The 17,492-nt window shown below is 36.7% G+C and overlaps 2 protein-coding genes across 2 annotated transcripts; one reads left to right on the top strand and one right to left on the bottom strand.

Moving 5' to 3' along the window:
- Nucleotides 1-1,875: 1,875 nt before the first annotated feature.
- LOC112565035 (vesicle transport protein SEC20-like) lies at nt 1,876-5,284 on the bottom strand. Its single transcript, XM_025240265.1, has 6 exons — nt 5,174-5,284; nt 3,911-4,003; nt 3,379-3,470; nt 3,051-3,152; nt 2,602-2,723; nt 1,876-2,331 (listed from the first exon to the last, which is right to left on the bottom strand). The coding sequence occupies exons 1-6, from the start codon at nt 5,252-5,254 to the stop codon at nt 2,138-2,140; spliced, it is 684 nt and encodes a 227-aa protein (XP_025096050.1). The 5' UTR covers nt 5,255-5,284; the 3' UTR covers nt 1,876-2,137.
- A 340-nt stretch (nt 5,285-5,624) lies between these two features.
- On the top strand, nt 5,625-14,675 carry LOC112565036 (ectonucleoside triphosphate diphosphohydrolase 7-like). Its single transcript, XM_025240266.1, is given in 10 exon segments — nt 5,625-5,785; nt 6,053-6,378; nt 7,463-7,613; nt 7,947-8,113; nt 8,495-8,610; nt 9,044-9,225; nt 10,252-10,573; nt 11,023-11,105; nt 12,200-12,361; nt 12,627-14,675. Coding segments are annotated over 10 exon segments (1,794 nt in total). The 5' UTR covers nt 5,625-5,747; the 3' UTR covers nt 12,874-14,675.
- The last annotated feature ends 2,817 nt before the right edge of the window (nt 14,676-17,492 follow it).

The following is a 17,492-nucleotide window of genomic DNA, read 5'->3' as shown; positions in this document are numbered from 1 at the left end:
ATTGAATGATTGGACACCCGTTCCGCCGGAAAAAGCCGAGCTTTCCTCACACTATAAAGAGGCGCCTGACGCCATCAATATGAGAAAACTGGCTGATAGAATAAGATTTAATGAAAAACTGTGGGTGAAAAATAAATATTGAAGCAATATCATAGTGACAAATTCTTACATTTGCACAGACGTAAAGTAAATCCCTTCGTTTTCAACTTGTTCCAGAAGACAGACTGACAAAATGATCGATGCTCTGATGGAGAAACAGCTGACTATATTGGCTACTATATATGGTGTAGTGAAAATATAATTTATTTTATACTAACTGTAATAGTACTTCCATGGACATCAATTGTAGACTGTTGATTACACGCTAGTCGTGTCTTAAGCAGGGAAATTTTAGAATGCAACAAAGAAAACAAATGGTATGAGCAATTCTAACTATATGCTCATTTGAGCAGAGAATTGATTATGGGAATACTGTGACTTGGTATATTTGCCCAAGACCAGAGTAAAGGTCTTCGTCTAAATATAACAAGAGCACATTTCCTCTGGCATGTGGTTAATAATGTGATGACCTCTTTGCATGATTTATTGCGCATGAACGTCTAGAACAGACCGGCAAAACCCGCCTCCTGTCTCTGACCGGCCCGACCGCTGGCCCGCCCGCCCGCATATATATATTATATACAGTATTGGGTAAAACTGACTTAACTATATTAGTCTAGCCCTCTAAAACCATCCCAATTTCTCATGCGGCCCCTTGGGAAAATTAATTGCCCACCCCTGGTCTAGAAGAACGTTCGTGCATGGAGAGGATTTATGTGCCAGTAAAGTGGGGGGGGGGGAGGGGGGATGCTGCAAGCAAATAGGAATTGACAGTGAAGAGGTACGTATGTTACTGATGTGTGGCTACTCTGTGAACCAAGAGGATGGGGGCTCAGGAGATCGAGGTGTCAAAGGGATGGGCAAAGTACAGCCCATGGATGTTTTTGGACCGGCCCATCTGCCAAAATGTGAAATGTACTTCTTTTCTTTTTCTTAATCAGCCGAGGTAAATTTGACTGAAATTTATTTTATCAAGTTTATCAAGTATAACAGAATTAAAAATCACCAGTCCGTAATGTAACATTTTAACACAAATAAAGTACAAAGATAGTAGCAAGGCTGACATATCTGATGTAGTTGTTAGCTTTAAAGTTTTATTGTGATCGAGCGATTTAAAACAGATTCACTTTACACAATAAATTCGGTAAGTGAAAGCCATTATGTAATAATTTGTTGTCCATTCTGTTATCACTAGGCATGGGTTTTGGTTTTATACCAGCCCGCCGCATAGCTTAGAACTTGGAGAAAGTCCCGCAAAAAGAAAACTTTTCCCACCCCTAGAAGTTTGGATAAGGGATGGTACCCAGTGAGGATGGAAGAGAGATGGACACTACCTACACTGCTCTAATGCCTCACTGGTCTACTCTGAAAGGTAGTTCCCTGACTTCACAGGCCTACCTTGACTTTTTTTTTTTAATTTAACCAGTGGCTGTTGAATCTAGATGCCTTCCTGCTATCAACTGTAACCTTGTGTTCAAAATGGCTGTGCATGTGCAGATTGCAGATTCCTTTTAACTGCTTGCTGTCTCTCCAACAGTACCTTCCAGCTAAGGATATGCCTATTATCTCTTAGTCAATTTGTGTGTGTTTGTATCAGAGGAAACAACTGACAAAGTGCACTTCACTAGCATATGCAAAAGTAATCAACCATTTAAGTTATTATTGTCGTTAAGTTTTGGGGACACATAGAGAAAATCTAAAATTATTTTATAGAGTATGTTCTAATTTGTGTAAGGTAATTTTGTGACTTGTGTACAGCATATAAAAGTAGGCAGCAAGAGTAACAATTTTATTCAACAAAGATGTTGCTTAACCATTTTATGTATTGTATTTGTTATGCATATTTTCTGTAGATAAACAAATTCATGCTCCACAACGAATGTAAGCATTCAGTGACTTTTTTATTTCTCTGCATTTTGCAAAGTGCAAACTAATATAAACATTCAGGAGACATTTTCTGGCACAGATCAGCAAAGTCTTTTCAGATACCACAAAATGTTAGTTCCAATCAACATAAATGAACAATTTTATTTTTTTATCATGAAGGCCATACACGTTTTTTCATTATGTATAACACTGTGGCAAAAAAAAAGATAAGTGCCAGAAATATAAGCAATTTGTCTGTTAATTCTCGACGTCCATACTTTGTCAACAACCGATGAGAGTGTTGTATGTGTCCACCCATATCTCTAAATTCATCCTGCATCTGAGATACTGACTGCGATGAATTGACTGTAAAAGAAATCCACAATTGCAATGACAGACTCTGCACAAACCTGCTAGTAAGACCATCATTTTAACATTTATGTTAAATAAGAAATTGAAAAATAAATTCACTTTTCTATGAGTACAAACTAAAATACAGTTGGACAATAGGATATTGTTTTCATTAAACATTGGAACAGTGAAATGCAGTCAATTTTTGCAAATAGGATATGAGACTAGCTAGAATAACGGCATAAGAAACACACAAATAATACCTGGGAGACTCCCTGTACTCACCTAGTGCTGTCATTGTGCTTTCACTGTGAGTAACCTGACCAGCTATGGTACGGTTTAGACTGAGAAGGCTTTCTGTGATATCCACGGCCATTTTCGCTAATGTTTCCTTGTTACCATGTGCCCTGTAGGAGCAAAAGATTTTAAAATATTAAATTAGCACATCTGCATTATGTATCCTCAAGGAAACTCTTCAGTCAATATTCATGTCATATTATAAAACCCTTTTGTTCAATGGAGCATCGTTCACAAAATAACTTTAATATTATTATTTCAAAATAACACTGTCAGCCTATACTTTCTTCCTACAAACTTCGTGATATTTCATCACAGCAACTATTTTTTGCATGCACATTTAGGCACGAGTTCTCGTAGAAGTAAAAGTAAATATATGATGCATGGTCCAAACATAAAAATTATCTTCACACCAACAAGAACACATTACTACAAACCTGTGTCTAATTTGGGAGGATCCAAACATCAGCTGCTCTTTGGTCTTTTTATCAATAGTCAGCTGTGAGCTCAGGTTAGCCTGCCTCAGACTACTGAGAGTCCTGCAAGAAAAAAATGGTACTAATCACTGATTAGTTTTACAATAAAATCAAATTAATAATTCAAAGTACAACAGCAAATTGTGTGAAGCAGATTTATTATAAAACATAGCATTAAAACTAGAAACAAAAGTCTGCTTATTTTATCTATTCTAAATTCTCACACATCACATACACATAGAACTTGTGCATAACCATAAATATATATATATCATTGATGTATATCTACCCTGAAAGTGTTTGCTTCAAAGTCTTGACATTAGCCAAGATAGCATTTTTGTCTGATTCTTGATCTTGCTCATGACCAAGCTGCTCCAAATCCTATGAAGAAATGAATACTAATTATTATATATAAATATGTAAAATAAAAGCTATTTGTGAACAAATATTCTGTAGCAAGATAAACTGCCAGAAGTATGCTGTGCAGCAGCCACACCTTATGTGACAGCATGGTTTAGCAAAGTAACGCTTGTTAATATGCAAAAAAACCACAAAATGAAAGGAGCATACGAATGAAATAGACTGGTAGAAAGTCCCAAAAATATGCCTAAGAAGAGTTATAGTAGAAAGCAAGTTCATTTTAAAGGTGTGTACCTATTGATGCACCAATTATAAATTGCACAAGTATAAATTATATTCCTTTTATTTTGCTTTCTATATCAACAGAGATCACATTTACAACTGAAAGTGACATTTGTTTAAAAGAAAAAAATGAACCTGATGATAACTTTCTTTAATGTCACTTCTTCCCATCAACTTACATCAATTTTTTCACGCAGCGTTTTTAGTTTCTCTCTGGCCTGAGTACTGAAATAATCAAGGCTGTCCACGGTGTCTGCATGATCCTTGATATCCTGTCAATAGACAGAATAAGTATGGATGATACTATACTCTATGGTCATCATGTTCTTTAGCAAAGAGATGATCAAGATCCTTTACTTCCTCTTCTAACAGCATCCCTAAGTGACAGAACATTTACCATTAACAAATTTCTGTTTTTGCTTCAAAACTGTACTTCTACCCATGTTAAACATTTAACATGCACAACACAGTTTGGAAAGCTTTGCATTTAATGTAAAATAATTACAGCCTTAGATTTTTAAATAAGTGCAATATAACCATTGTATTCAAGCTTATATCTGTATAACTTTTAATGGGTGAGAAATATATTTGTACTCTGCCTGAGAGTTTGATATCAAGTGTGTAAATACATGTATCTAGGGAAAATTGAAACAAAATAACCATTTGACCAGGGATTTCAGTTTGTAAAGCATTTGATCACCAAGGAGTTTGCTATAGCCAAGACAGCATAAGGCGCCATCTTTGGGTGATAACTTTTCTATAATGAATACACCATCCTCATTAAATTGATTTCTAATGACTTTACATAGTACAGATTGGCCTACACAAAAAAAACGTAAACATTCACAGTCAGCATATTCATCACATATTTTGGAGAGCTGGATTACCAAGATGATGTTTGATGATGATGTGTAAATTACATTATAAATATATCACATAAATTTCAGAAACATATCTGCTGGTTCTAATACCAAGTTCCCAATGGAGAAACATTTTAATTTCACAAATGATTATTGATGTTCACATTTTATAGACAGAAGTTGAAATCTTGTACAGTCACTGATAATTATATTACGAGCTTATATGAGGTTTCCTTGAAAAAACAAGCTGTTATCATTACTTACATTGTGACTACATCTTATAATACTATAAAAGTTAAAACTCTAGGTTCCAAAATTTAAGAAAAAATCGCTATCATAATTAATTATCATTTTATTAAATGAATGAAGCGTGTCTTAAATGCGGCTCACTGCGCTGGGTGAAACACGCTCTTGCCGCACAAGCTGACAACTAACACAGCGCCCTGATGCTGTATCGTTTCACGTTGTACTGTTTCATTTGTGTACGCAATCCAGTACTGACCTCGTTGATAAATGAAGTATTCAAGTTTGCCTTATTTTGGTTAGTTTACTGAAAGGCAGGAGTACAAAAAATCTGCACACCTGGATCAGCGCTTTGGCTTCGAGATCCAGTTTTATAATGTCTTGGAGGCAAAGCCTGACGTGAATATTTTCGGCTGCCATCTTTCATCGTATACGCTTCACCGATGGCAGTTTTTTGCGACTTAGATTAATATACATACAAGTTCATTTGATTAAAAAATGCATAAAATTATAAGAAATTTGTTACTTCCGTTGATTTAGCTTTTAACTTCTAATAGTTTTTAAAATCTACAAACTCTTTGCTGATGTCGTAAATTTCGTTATGCAGTTGATAGATCGATCGCTGGGTGGGGGCTGCGGTCACATACACGCTGTGGTGTCGGGTGTGATTTTTAAAAAGACACGTAATTATCTAGTACATACAAGGAAAACAAAAATAATTTATTTGAATTTCATATCGTGATAAGAAAATTTTGATACTGTGAGAAAAACATGATATGGCAAGGTAAGCATGTGGTTGTTCACTAGTTGAAATGAGCAAATCTCAAGATAGATAGACTTAGTTTAAAACAAAAGAAGAATCACTGCATGCAATTCGGTATTAACAAATTGAGTTTGAAGTATTCACAATTGGATGTTAACCGATGTTATGCTGCCGAGAAACATAAACAGGTAAGTGTATTTCACCTTAGCCGATCAGTGATGTCTCGTTAGACGTGTCATCAATTGAGTAAAATAACAGAAGTAACTTATGAAATGATTCAGGATTGTGTTTGCAGTACGATTATTATATCCTGGACATATGGTGGCAAGATAGCGATGCTCCAGCTACACCCGGCGTGCAGAAATGACTTAACTAGTTGAAGGTCTTAATAATTTCTCCTTCTCACAGAGGTATATTTGAGTAAAAGTTTAATGGTTACATTTTTTTTTCTCCAGGATATACATCTCTCCATGTTTTCAAGCAAGAGATCAAACAAAGAGATTGACTTTAATTGTTCTTCTGGCTGTCTTGATGGTGGCGTTCCTCACTTTAATTATCACAGGTCTTCTTACCCTCACCACCTACAACGGAGAAGTAAAAGGAGAAAGTAGCTTTAGTCCCAATTCTCTGCATTATGGCATTGTCATTGACTGTGGAAGCAGTGGCAGTAGAATTTATGTTTACTTTTGGCCTCCGCATTCTGGGAATCCTCAAGATCTTCTTAACATTCAGCAGCTGTTGGATGATGAACATAAACCTGTGGTAAAAAAGATATCTCCAGGTAACTACATATTTAGGAATTTTTCCACTGATAATTTATCATTATCTAAATGAAAAGGTTTTTTCCCTAAAGTTTGAAGATTTTTCTCTTATGTTTTAAGTCTACTAATTCACAATTTTCATTGGGAAATTCTCTCCCTTTTTCTTTTATAACTGTGTGTAGGTCACAACACCTCATAGTGTCTCTCGCTTGCTCCCTTTCTAGCACACTTGCGGGGTCAGACAATTGCACGTTCTTTCAACAAATCAACAAAATTATTTGCCTGTAAGAGTCTGCCTATATTTACTTAACACATCCACAAAACACACTGAATCCTGTATACATCAGTAAAGCACAGTCTCGGTAATGGCGAACACTTTACAGTACCCTAAGGAAATAAATCATATTAGGATTTTTATTTTGTTTTGTTTAGTAAACATAGGCTGACTCTTATAGGCAATCATTTTGTTCATTTGTTTGAAAGAACGTGCAATTGTCGGACCCCACAGAGTTCTAGAAAGGGGGAGAGACTACATGGTGTCGTGACAGTTTACAATCAAAACCTTCAAGTCCAGGCCTAAAGCCCGCCTGTTTAAGAATTATCTTGCATAATAAAAAGTACCATTCTCTCAGTTCTTCATCCATGTACTTAGATTTTGATATAGCATCCTCTGTTTGCTGATGTTTTATGTTTCTTATATGGGCTTTCAGTTTGTAGTCTTGTGGGCAGCACATTGAGCTTGTATCTACATAAGGAAATATACAAATTCTGTTATTATTATTTTCTTTGCATACTTTGCCATGAATCACTGTAGCAATTGTTTCGTTGATACTTGAGCAAGAGAAGATGAAAGAATCTTGAACAGCCAAAAGAGGTTTAAATCAAACAATGGAAACAGAATTGGTCACCACTGTAGACACAACTGTCTTAATGTGATGTTGAACAAGATTTTAAGTTTATATTTAACTTGCCTTAGCCATTAACAAATTTTGGACTTATTTTAGCCAAGGAAGAAATGTGTTATAAAGGTAAATTGTTTTTCACATTGATGCATTATTGTTTTCAGATTATTATGCTGTTTTCTTTGTTTAATTTTGAGGACAGGCTTGTCAGAATATGAATCTCATCCAGAAGATGCTAGTGAGCACATAAAGCAGCTGCTTCTCTTTGCCCAAGACTATATTCCAAAATCCAAGCACAAAGAAACACCACTGTACATCCTTGCAACAGCTGGCATGAGAATGATCCCTAAGGAGTAAGTTGTATATTGATCTGAGTGATTGTGCAGATGTGGTTTCGATTAACTAGCTTTGCAGATATGCATATCTATTATAAAAATTATACTATATTTATTTTAATTAATGCATAAGAAAAAAGGATAAATTGTTTTGTAATTTTACTGCAGTTTTATAGTTTTATATGTATCAAATATTGTACATCAGTATCTCTACATCCTACACAATCTTGGTTTGTTGTCTGAATTTTAATTTTATTACAGTCTAGTTGCTTTTGACATTTACTGATTTTAGAATAGCTGTTTTGAGAATCTGTAATGATTCACACAGTAATATCATATTATTTGTGGTAGAGCACAAGATGCCATAATGCAAGATTTACACCAAGACGTCACTCAAGAATTTGATTTTCAAGTGGCAGAGAACCACTTTGAGGTGATAAGTGGGAAAACAGAAGGAGTTTATGCCTGGATTGCAGTTAATTATGCTCTTGACAGATTTTCTCATTCCACCAACCCAGGTAAGAAGCTTAATAATGGATTTGGTAATTTGGAGAAAAACATTTATTGAAAAACACTAAAATAAGAAAACTGTCTTGTCCAGAAAAGCCAAAATATTTGCATACACCATTAATAATAAGTTCGTCTCTGAATTAAGATCCAAACTTTAAGGAACTACAAAATGTTTGTGGCCTCTCTAAGACTGTTACTGTGAGTTCAGGTTATAAAATTGCTACTTTGTTCTTTATGCGTACTACCTTTATTTTAGTTAGACATGTTCATCACTTAAGTCAACTTATCTGGAAAATTAAAACACTCAAACGGCTTTTACACTTGCGTAATTTAAATATTCTTCGAATTCTGTTTTCTTATTTTTTAAACATGTTCTCCCATTTTTGCAGACCAGTTAATTAGCATAAAACTGACTGATGGAAATTTCCATACTCGCAGCCGAACCGTGGGTATGATTGACATGGGTGGTGGTTCTGTTCAGATTGCCTTTGAGGTCACCGATGAGGTAAGTGATATTGAATTAACTTAGATTGGTAGGTACAAAGAGCCACAAGTAGTATCTTGACCACAAGTATTACAGTTTTATTTATTCCAAGTTTCCGTCTAAAACAGATATCTAATTTGTTTGATTATTCGTCATTGATCCATCATGAACTCTTTCCAGTTTGATCAGTTTGTGATGCAAAGATTCTTATTTATATAGTATTGAGACTATTTTTGTCCAAAATTCAAAGAATTAAACAAAAATAAAAATAGGGAACACACAAAGATTTTGTTGAATAATAGAACATAGGCTGAAATACCAGCTGTCAACAAATTGCTGTTTATCCTCTTCCATTATGTACATTTTAAGAGTGTGGTTTTTGCTAGAGTTCCGGTAATTTAACTTTCATTCTTCTTATCAGACAAACAGCTTTATTTCTGAATTATTTTTTCAGGAACAAATAAAGGACATTCCTAAAGAGCTCATGGCTGAATTTAGCCTTGGGTGTCAGGATTCAGATATTGAACACACTTACCGGGTTTATGTAACTACCTTTCTTGAATATGGAGCCAACTCTGCTATTGAGAGATACCAAAATGGGTTGTTGGAGAATTCCAGCAGCACAGAAAAGGCTAGGTAATTTCTCATATTTATTTGGTTCTGTTTCTATTCTCACAATGATAATGGTTGTACACATCTTACTATTTTTCTTAAATAGTGAAATTTATAATGTGTCTCCTGATAAAGTCCGAAAAGTTGCTTTCCAGCAGTGTCTTAACAGCAGTAAGTTTTAATTTAAGTGTTAGATGAAAATAAGCTTCATGATCAAAGTGTATTATTTTGCTTCAAAAAATACCTTTCTATTTTCTGTCCTATTTGTGATTTTATGTATGGGAACAGTATTGCTAATTAAATTGCTTGAAAAAAATTGTAATTTTATTGATGCAGTTTTTCATTTTATTGAAGAAGTAAAACTGAAAGCACTGTACTTATCTGCTCCATGCATCCATCACCAATCAATTGATCACTGCCTACAGTAAGGAGTTGATTTCACCACTGATTACAGAAGTTTCTGTTCAGGTTATTTGTTGAAGGACAAGGCACCGGACAGCGGCACATAGACCAGAGATGTTACTATTACAACACAGTATTTCTTTGAATCCAGGTTCACACAACACTTTTTTGGCACAAACCAACAAAAAGTGTCATTACTGAAAATTCATTTAGCTTTTGCTCAGATTGATCATAGGCAGATGTAGACGAAGTGGATGGCTTAGTGGTTAACAGTTATAGGATCCTAACCCAATCAGTTATGCACTAGTCAGTTTGCAACTCGTGACACAGCATAATTCCCACAGTTGACCCAGATGTAGAATGGATACCTGAAGATTGGAGTATTTATGGTGGCAAGGGAGATGAGAAGGGCACTGCCCTCAATAACACAAAACCTGGTCCTGAGATAAGTGAAGGCTCTAAAGTCTTACTTCCCTTCTACTGTAAGGTCTCTGGACTACATACAACTGTGAACAAAAACCAAAAGTCACCAAATCTCAAACATCCAATTTAGTGCATGATAAATTTTCCTTAAAAAATCATGGATGAGCAAATTTTTTATGCACTTATCAGATTTGATCAATGCTGCGATAACTTCTCTTTGTCTAGGGTCAGCAAGAAAAAGAAAATGATTCCAGATCCATGTCTGCCACCTGGCATGCCTCTTACTGTAGAAACTGAACAAGGAGAATCTCAGCTTTTAGTTGGGTCAGGAAATTATGTGGAGTGCAAGACAAGATTGGAATTCTTGCTTAACCTTACTGTGCCATGTCAGTTCAAACCTTGTTCAATGAATGGTGTTCATCAGCCACCAATAGACTTTGCACAGTCATCTTTTTATGGTTTTTCTGAGTTTTGGTACACCATGGAGGATGTTTACCGCATGGGTGGTCTATACAAATTCTCTTCTTTTGAAAAAAGGCCCAGGTGAGTTAAAAAAAGCAATGAAATTATTAAAAAAATATTGAGAGGGGGGAGGAGGGAGAAATTGACGACTTGCCTCCCTTTAAAGTTTTTACCAATAATAAAAATTCCTTTCATAAGTGTTCTTGGCCAGTTAAGTTGGGTCCAGTAGGTGAAGAAAATTCAATTTATTTTGGAAGTTTCATAGAAATAATAAATGATAAATAAGTTTGAGGTCATACAGTCATGCCTACATGTATTCACAAAGAAGTAGAGAGGCCAAATACAAAAATACAGTCAGTATCTTCAAATAATTTCTAAAATTTTATTCATTTTTTCTTGCTTTTCTTTATGTTTGCATACAGCAGTTAAATGTTACCTTTTTTAAGTTCTCAAATGATTATATAATGAAGTCAAAGTTGAATCTCAGAGGAGCTGAACATGTGCACAAATTAGCTGGTGTTTTTCTGTTTTCAGGAATTTTGCTCAACAAAGTGGAATCAGCTAAAACAGTGGTATGACCAGAAGTTTTACCCGAAGGCAGATGACCATCGGTTCAAGTGAGTTGCTCTCTGTTACTATTAAAGATGGAAGACAGATGCATTTTAGTGCGCACAGTTTTGTCATGGGGCAGTTTTGCAATTATTTCCCATTACTCTGACTGTGTGACCTTTTTTTCTTTTTATTAAAGGTCAGTGAATCCAGCATACAGAATAAGTTCAATTTTCAAAAGTCTGAATTTCTGTTTCTGGGTAGCAAATAAGTTAATCAAATGTGTATTTGAAATCATGGCAGCACATAAGCTATTGTGTGAGAATGCATATTGGAGTTTCACTGTGTTTTAAACCCATTTTCTGTTAAGTATATTATATGCTTTCATATTTATTATTATTAGGTATCCTTGTACACCAGGCGGTACAGTGGTGCAACAGTTAGCATCTATTACCAATACAGTGAGGGTTGGCTATCCTGGGTTCAGCTCTTGTCTCAGGCGTGCTATTCTTTCTCTGTATGTGGCATCTGTTTACAAGGCTGGCTGCCTTGCGGTGATATAGCCTTAGTTGCTGGCTCGGTGTAAAACACCAATTCCACCCCCTCCCTCCTTGTACACATCCATGGATTGTTTTTCTTTCTCAGTTTAATAAATCAAACTATGTTTTGTAAATACATCATGTCAGCATTGATACACTGCACCTCTGGTATTTACTGTGTAATAGTGGCTGCTGCTACTTGTCAATTATAATTGATAACTGAAGCCATTGCTTTTGCTTGAGGGGTTACATAAGACAAAACTCTCTTTATCAACAGCTAATGACTGTATAAGTTTCTTACTAGTGGTCAAGGTGTTAACAAAACAGTTTTTGAGGATGTCTGTGCAAACAGCTTAAAATACAAGAAGTATTAGAGTGAGTTCTGTGTGATAGATCAGATTCAGTGACAGGGTAATAAACTTGAACCTGTACCTGTTTTAAACTAATTAAATGATATGAACTGTATTTAGCTGTCAGCTTCTTCCTACTGGTTTCTTTTGCACATTATGATCAAAGCATTTTTTAATTTTTGCCAACTGCACAAAATTCAGTGCATTGAACTAAACAGTATAAAAATTTTTATGAGTGCTACTTTTTGTGTAAAAAAACTGTCGTTTTTTCAGGTATGAATGCATTAAGTCAGCCTGGATGTCCATAGTGCTTCACAAGGGCTTCAGGTTTCCCGAGTCTTTTTCACGCTTCCAGTCTGCACAGCTGATTAGTGATAAAGATGTCCAGTGGACACTTGGAGCTCTTATTTATCGTACACGTTTCCTCCCCTTAAGGTAATTCTTTTCAACATTTTAATGTCAGCTTTCTTTTTTCACAAAGGTTTTAAAATTTATTTATTTTTAGTTAAGACTGTTTTTTTTTTTTTTTTTTTTTTTTTTTTTGTGAAAGACTGGCTGAAAAGAGACTGTGCTGCAGCATGCATGTGTGCTCTTACTTCTACATTTTTGTACATATAAGTATTTTTTTTTTCATCTCTGCTTGTTCTTATGTTTCCCTTTGATGTGTTTATTAACATTTGCTGTTTACTTTTGTGAACAGGGATATAAAGCATTCCATGCAAACCTACCCAGCAGCCCCTTCAAAGGCACGCTTGTTCTACAATGAGTATCTAATTGTAGTTTGTTTCATTGTTGTACTTGCGGCCATATTCCTTTACATGAAACGCTTACGCCTTTGCCCCAGATCTGCAGCAATATCTCGTGTACCTTCGATGTCCTACTTCATGACTGAGGAGAACCAGATGGAACAAGGGGTGCATTACGTGAAAGGACACGGATACTTATGACATCTGTGAAATATAGAAGAAAGTGGGTAGGACTGTTTGAAAAGATATTTATATCAGCAAGTAAATGGTTTTGCAACTCTAGATTAGTCTTGAGTTTATGTTTCTAGTTTGACTATTAATAATTGTCAAGTGCTTGAAATGATTGAGTTGACTATAAGCTCCTTACACCTAGCTATTTAGATGTACAGCGTTCAGCCTGTGGGAATCAAAACTTTAACTGCAATAGTAACTAATTTTTATAGTGAACATCAATGCATATTCTTCTTAAGTGATGCATTTATGGGGGTTATTGTTTTGGTGATTAATATGTTTAATATTAGTATCATGTCATATCCTGGGTTTTGTCACATGTTTCCCTTTGCAATTTTGAGAATCCAAGCATTATTGAATGAGAATAAGACGACATTTATTTTTGTTTGTTAATTGAGTATTCGCCTTCTGGCAGCTATCTATATTTCAAACAAATATGTATTAAAGACTAACACCATCTAGCATTTACGAAGTCTGAAAAACAGTATTTCAAAACTAACTTGAAAAAATGGAGAAAAGATTTTTTAAATCTTCTGCTTAAGCAAAGGTGGGTTGTTGTTTTTTTATGTTTTGAATGAATACTATTTTTAGATTTGTATGATTAATCATGTTTTTTATGATGGTGTTTTATGATTTAAAATAAGATTTTGTTATAGAGAATTTTTTTTAAGGAAAATGACTTGTTTCTCAGTTGTGTATTATCTTTAGTCTGCAGGCCTTAATGTGCTGTGATGCTTATTGCACTTTATTTTAGTAGCTGTGATGATTTACTTCTAGGTTTTGCTGTGACCTGTTTGTTTTGTAAATCAAAATCAATACTGGTTGAGCAGAAGACTAAACCAGAGCAGGTCCTCATTAGCCTTGCTGTCAAATTAGGGACCAATGCTAGACTGACAGAACGCTGACAGTGCTAGAGATGTACGAGTAGGAACATTTGTTCATTATTTAAATCAAAGAGCATTTGATGCTGTATTTTTTTGTATACAGTATCCTGTACAGCTGATTAAACTCTATAGCTGTATTTGTGAAAGTTGCTGGAGACAGATTGTTGAACTTTATAGTTGTATTTGGATGGAGGTTGATAGAGACAGGTGGCTGAAAGCTGGAGGATGGTGCTGTACTTTGCTTTAACTATGAATCAGAGGAGAGGAATGAATGGTGTTTAAAATGTAGATTTTGTCTCATCAAACTTTGAGTACAGTGTTTTGTCGTATGGACTAGAATTCTGAATGCAGAATGTGTCTATGTAAATGAATATTCCTATGGACTAGAATTCTAAATGCAGAGTATGTCTGTATAAATGAATATGGGTGAATAAATAGCAAGAAACAGAGATGTGGGAAAAATTGTGCAAAAGAAGTAATCTCATCAAACTGATATTTGACTTTCTTTTTGGAGGTGGGAGGTGAGATCAGACTGCAATAACTGTGATTGCATACTACAGAATCAAGTCCGGTGCCTGGATTGTACTTTTTTTCTGCATGCCATGGCAAGAATTCACCAGACTTTGGCTGATGGAAATGCAGATGAAGTGAGCATTGGGACAACATGTAAAATTGGTTTCAATGTAATTGACCATCGAAGTTATAGCCAGTCATCGGATCAGTTGGTAATCAGTCTAATATACTGCCATAATGTTGATAATGTCAAAGGGCATGATGTTTAGAGGAATCGGCATATGTAGGCATGCTTGTATTGGGAATGTTCCTCTAATGTCATTGGTTATTAGTGGTACATAAGAGAAAAATGGGAAATACAATCTGGAATTTTCAGGATGATTTTGTGATTTGTTCAAGAAAAAGCATGTATGCATGTCCAGACAGATAACACAAGTTACAGAAGACATTCTAAAGATTTTAATCATTTAGTGGCCGCCTAATTTGGTGGTGCTTGTCAAAAGTTCCCATACACTCACCATCATAGGTGAGGCTCAACTAGCTATCTGACCATAAAGAAATTTGTTATTGTTTATTGTTTCATCTTAACTGTGATGTTGAAGTGTGTTAATTTCTAACAGGACACTTCACCAATTAACAAAACAAGCAACAGTAAAATATGTGCAGGGCAACAATTGCGAAAACTTTTCCACCTAAAGTAGAATAAAAACAAATGTGTGAAAAAAATATGGCTGTAGTTTCTTAGGAGTTTTTGTTTTTTAGATTTTGTAAGACATTCTTTGGTGCCTTGCCATATGATGAAGGAAACTTCAATTTCTTGTTGCTAAAGGCGTTTCACCAGTATGATCTCATGCAAGGATAATTTTTTTAAGTTTTGTGTAATGAGAAAAGTGATTGAGTCGAGTGTTACCGATAATCAGTGGTCCGACTTGCGTCTTGACGGCCTCCCACTATGTATTCCCAATGGATGCCTCTGGACCGTGTAACAATGTGGATTGATTGCGTAACGCTGTGATTTGTCCGAGGGCACTCGCTGAATTGGTGCTGCCCTCTAGCTTTTCTGTAGAGGTTGCTCCGTCCTTGATTATCGGTCGGTATGCCCAGTCTTGGGGAGGGGAGGTGGGGATTGCCGTGGGTCCCACCCAGTGGCTGGATCTTGTGGCAAGGCTATTGATTGTTATGAACCCGTTATAGGACTTCTGCTATATTTCAAATGGACGGGACAGGGCCACCTGTTCCTCATCCGTGTCTGTTCTCAACATCGCCATTTGTTTCAGGGCCGCTTGCTCACCTAAGCCTGATTTACTTTGCAGCTAAGGTCATGTCCTCTTTTGCTTGAGGAGAGTCGTCACTAGATTGAGCTGAAGGTTGTCATGCCCAAGATATGGAGGTTTTTAATCTATGCAACATTGTTCCTGGGGTTATTTTCTTGAATCTCTAGACGCGTATTTCTAATTAGGGGTTATCGGTATTGGCTTGCTTGGGGAAGAGGACGGCCGAGTGGTCAGAGCACTGGTGTCCAAACCTGAGGCGCAGCGAATTCCCCCCCCCCCCCCGTCTATTAGACCCAGGGAGTGGGTACCTGATTTCATAGAGGGTCGGGAAAGGTACAGCAGCGAGGGGGATACCGCCCTTACAATAAAGCTGGAGTCCCATTTTGTCCATGGTTAGTATAACCATCTCCCTTGTATTCTTGTATTCCATATTAATGACCTGCTATTGCAAAGAGCCTGGTCTCGTGCTGGGATTCCGCGCTATATAAGCATTCGTCATTATCAACACCTTAACATCACCAACGGCCTATAAAATGATGGGACGGGGAAAACGACCTTCACCGTGGCCTTTTTCCCCTGCTTCGATTTTTTTTTTTCGTTCTGCGCGGTATCTTTGTCAAGAGAACCTCATGCGGAACACACACCCACATTATTTTATTACTTGAATGTGAACAACTGTACACTCTGTACACAACAGAAGGAGGAAAATAGCTTACTGTGACGATGTAGCTATGAATGCTCCTCCTACTATGATTTAACTACACTTGGTTCAGTCTGTGAAGCTAGCACTGTAACAGAACTAAAGGTGGCGCCACATGTGAGGCAATTATAATGTTACCCAGTGTTTGCTAATCTCTTCGTCAAATAACCAAAGGCAAATTCTCTCTCTCTTTTTTTTTTTTTTTTTTTTTGCTGGTGTTTAACGTTATACATCTTGCAACGTCACCGCTTGTCAACAACGACAGCTTGCTGGGTGCAGGGACTGTGCTGTCATCGCCACCCCACCTCCCTCGGCCTACAAGAGCGCAGGGCTCGTATCAGCGACATCGGACATAAATCAGTAATCACCGTCCTAGCTACACCTTGTGCATTAAACTATGCTACATCTAGCATGCACGATTATCCCGAAGCATCAATCTAGTGCCATTGTATGACCCCGACCACAAATATGGAGGCACACACCATGAGTTCTTTGGGTGACGGGTGGTGTCAGGTGCAACTCGTCACCCGATGCTCACTCTCTCTCCCACACACACACACCCGGGTTCTGTCAGTGAGGGGATGGTGTCCGGCAGTGTTTGTGATTCTCTGCTTGTGTCTTGGAAGGACGCCCACACCAGGTCTGCGTTGTTGCTGTATTTTTTCCCTCATTGCTACGTATCATGGATGCAAATATAATTTTCAAAGCATTAAACGCGAAAAGCCTCTCTGCTGTCTGTGCAACGGTAACTCGACGGGAGATGGGAATCTGGCGCTCATCATTTTTGCGTTGACGGTTTATGACTAGACGGAGGATGGAGATGTGGCAGTCTTTATTATATTTGTTTGTTTGATGTAGTCAGAGTCGCCAACATTTCGCTTTTACATTAAGATACGCTCTCAAATTACGACTTTGTCTTCATCTGCTCTGCCTGTTAAATGCTGAAAAAAATTTATGCTGCGTAATTTTGCCCCGTAATATCTTAGAATGGAGAAAAACATGTTCCGGGGAGACATCCACGAAACCAAAATAATCTCTGACCTACACTTACTCCTTATAAATTTTCATTTAAAAGTTTACGAGAAGTCGAGAAACAGTTCATAAAGGTTTCAGCCTTCGCCTGCCCAACCCTTCCCACATTTCCCATTCCGCCCACCCCCGACATACCTGGCTACGATCTGCTTGACTCATGAGATTAGCGTTCTTGCTCACTGATAA

This window comes from Pomacea canaliculata, linkage group LG5, assembly GCF_003073045.1.
Source record: "Pomacea canaliculata isolate SZHN2017 linkage group LG5, ASM307304v1, whole genome shotgun sequence".
In the NCBI taxonomy this organism is placed as follows: Eukaryota; Metazoa; Mollusca; class Gastropoda; order Architaenioglossa; family Ampullariidae; genus Pomacea; species Pomacea canaliculata.
This window is presented reverse-complemented; position numbering and strand designations above follow the sequence as displayed.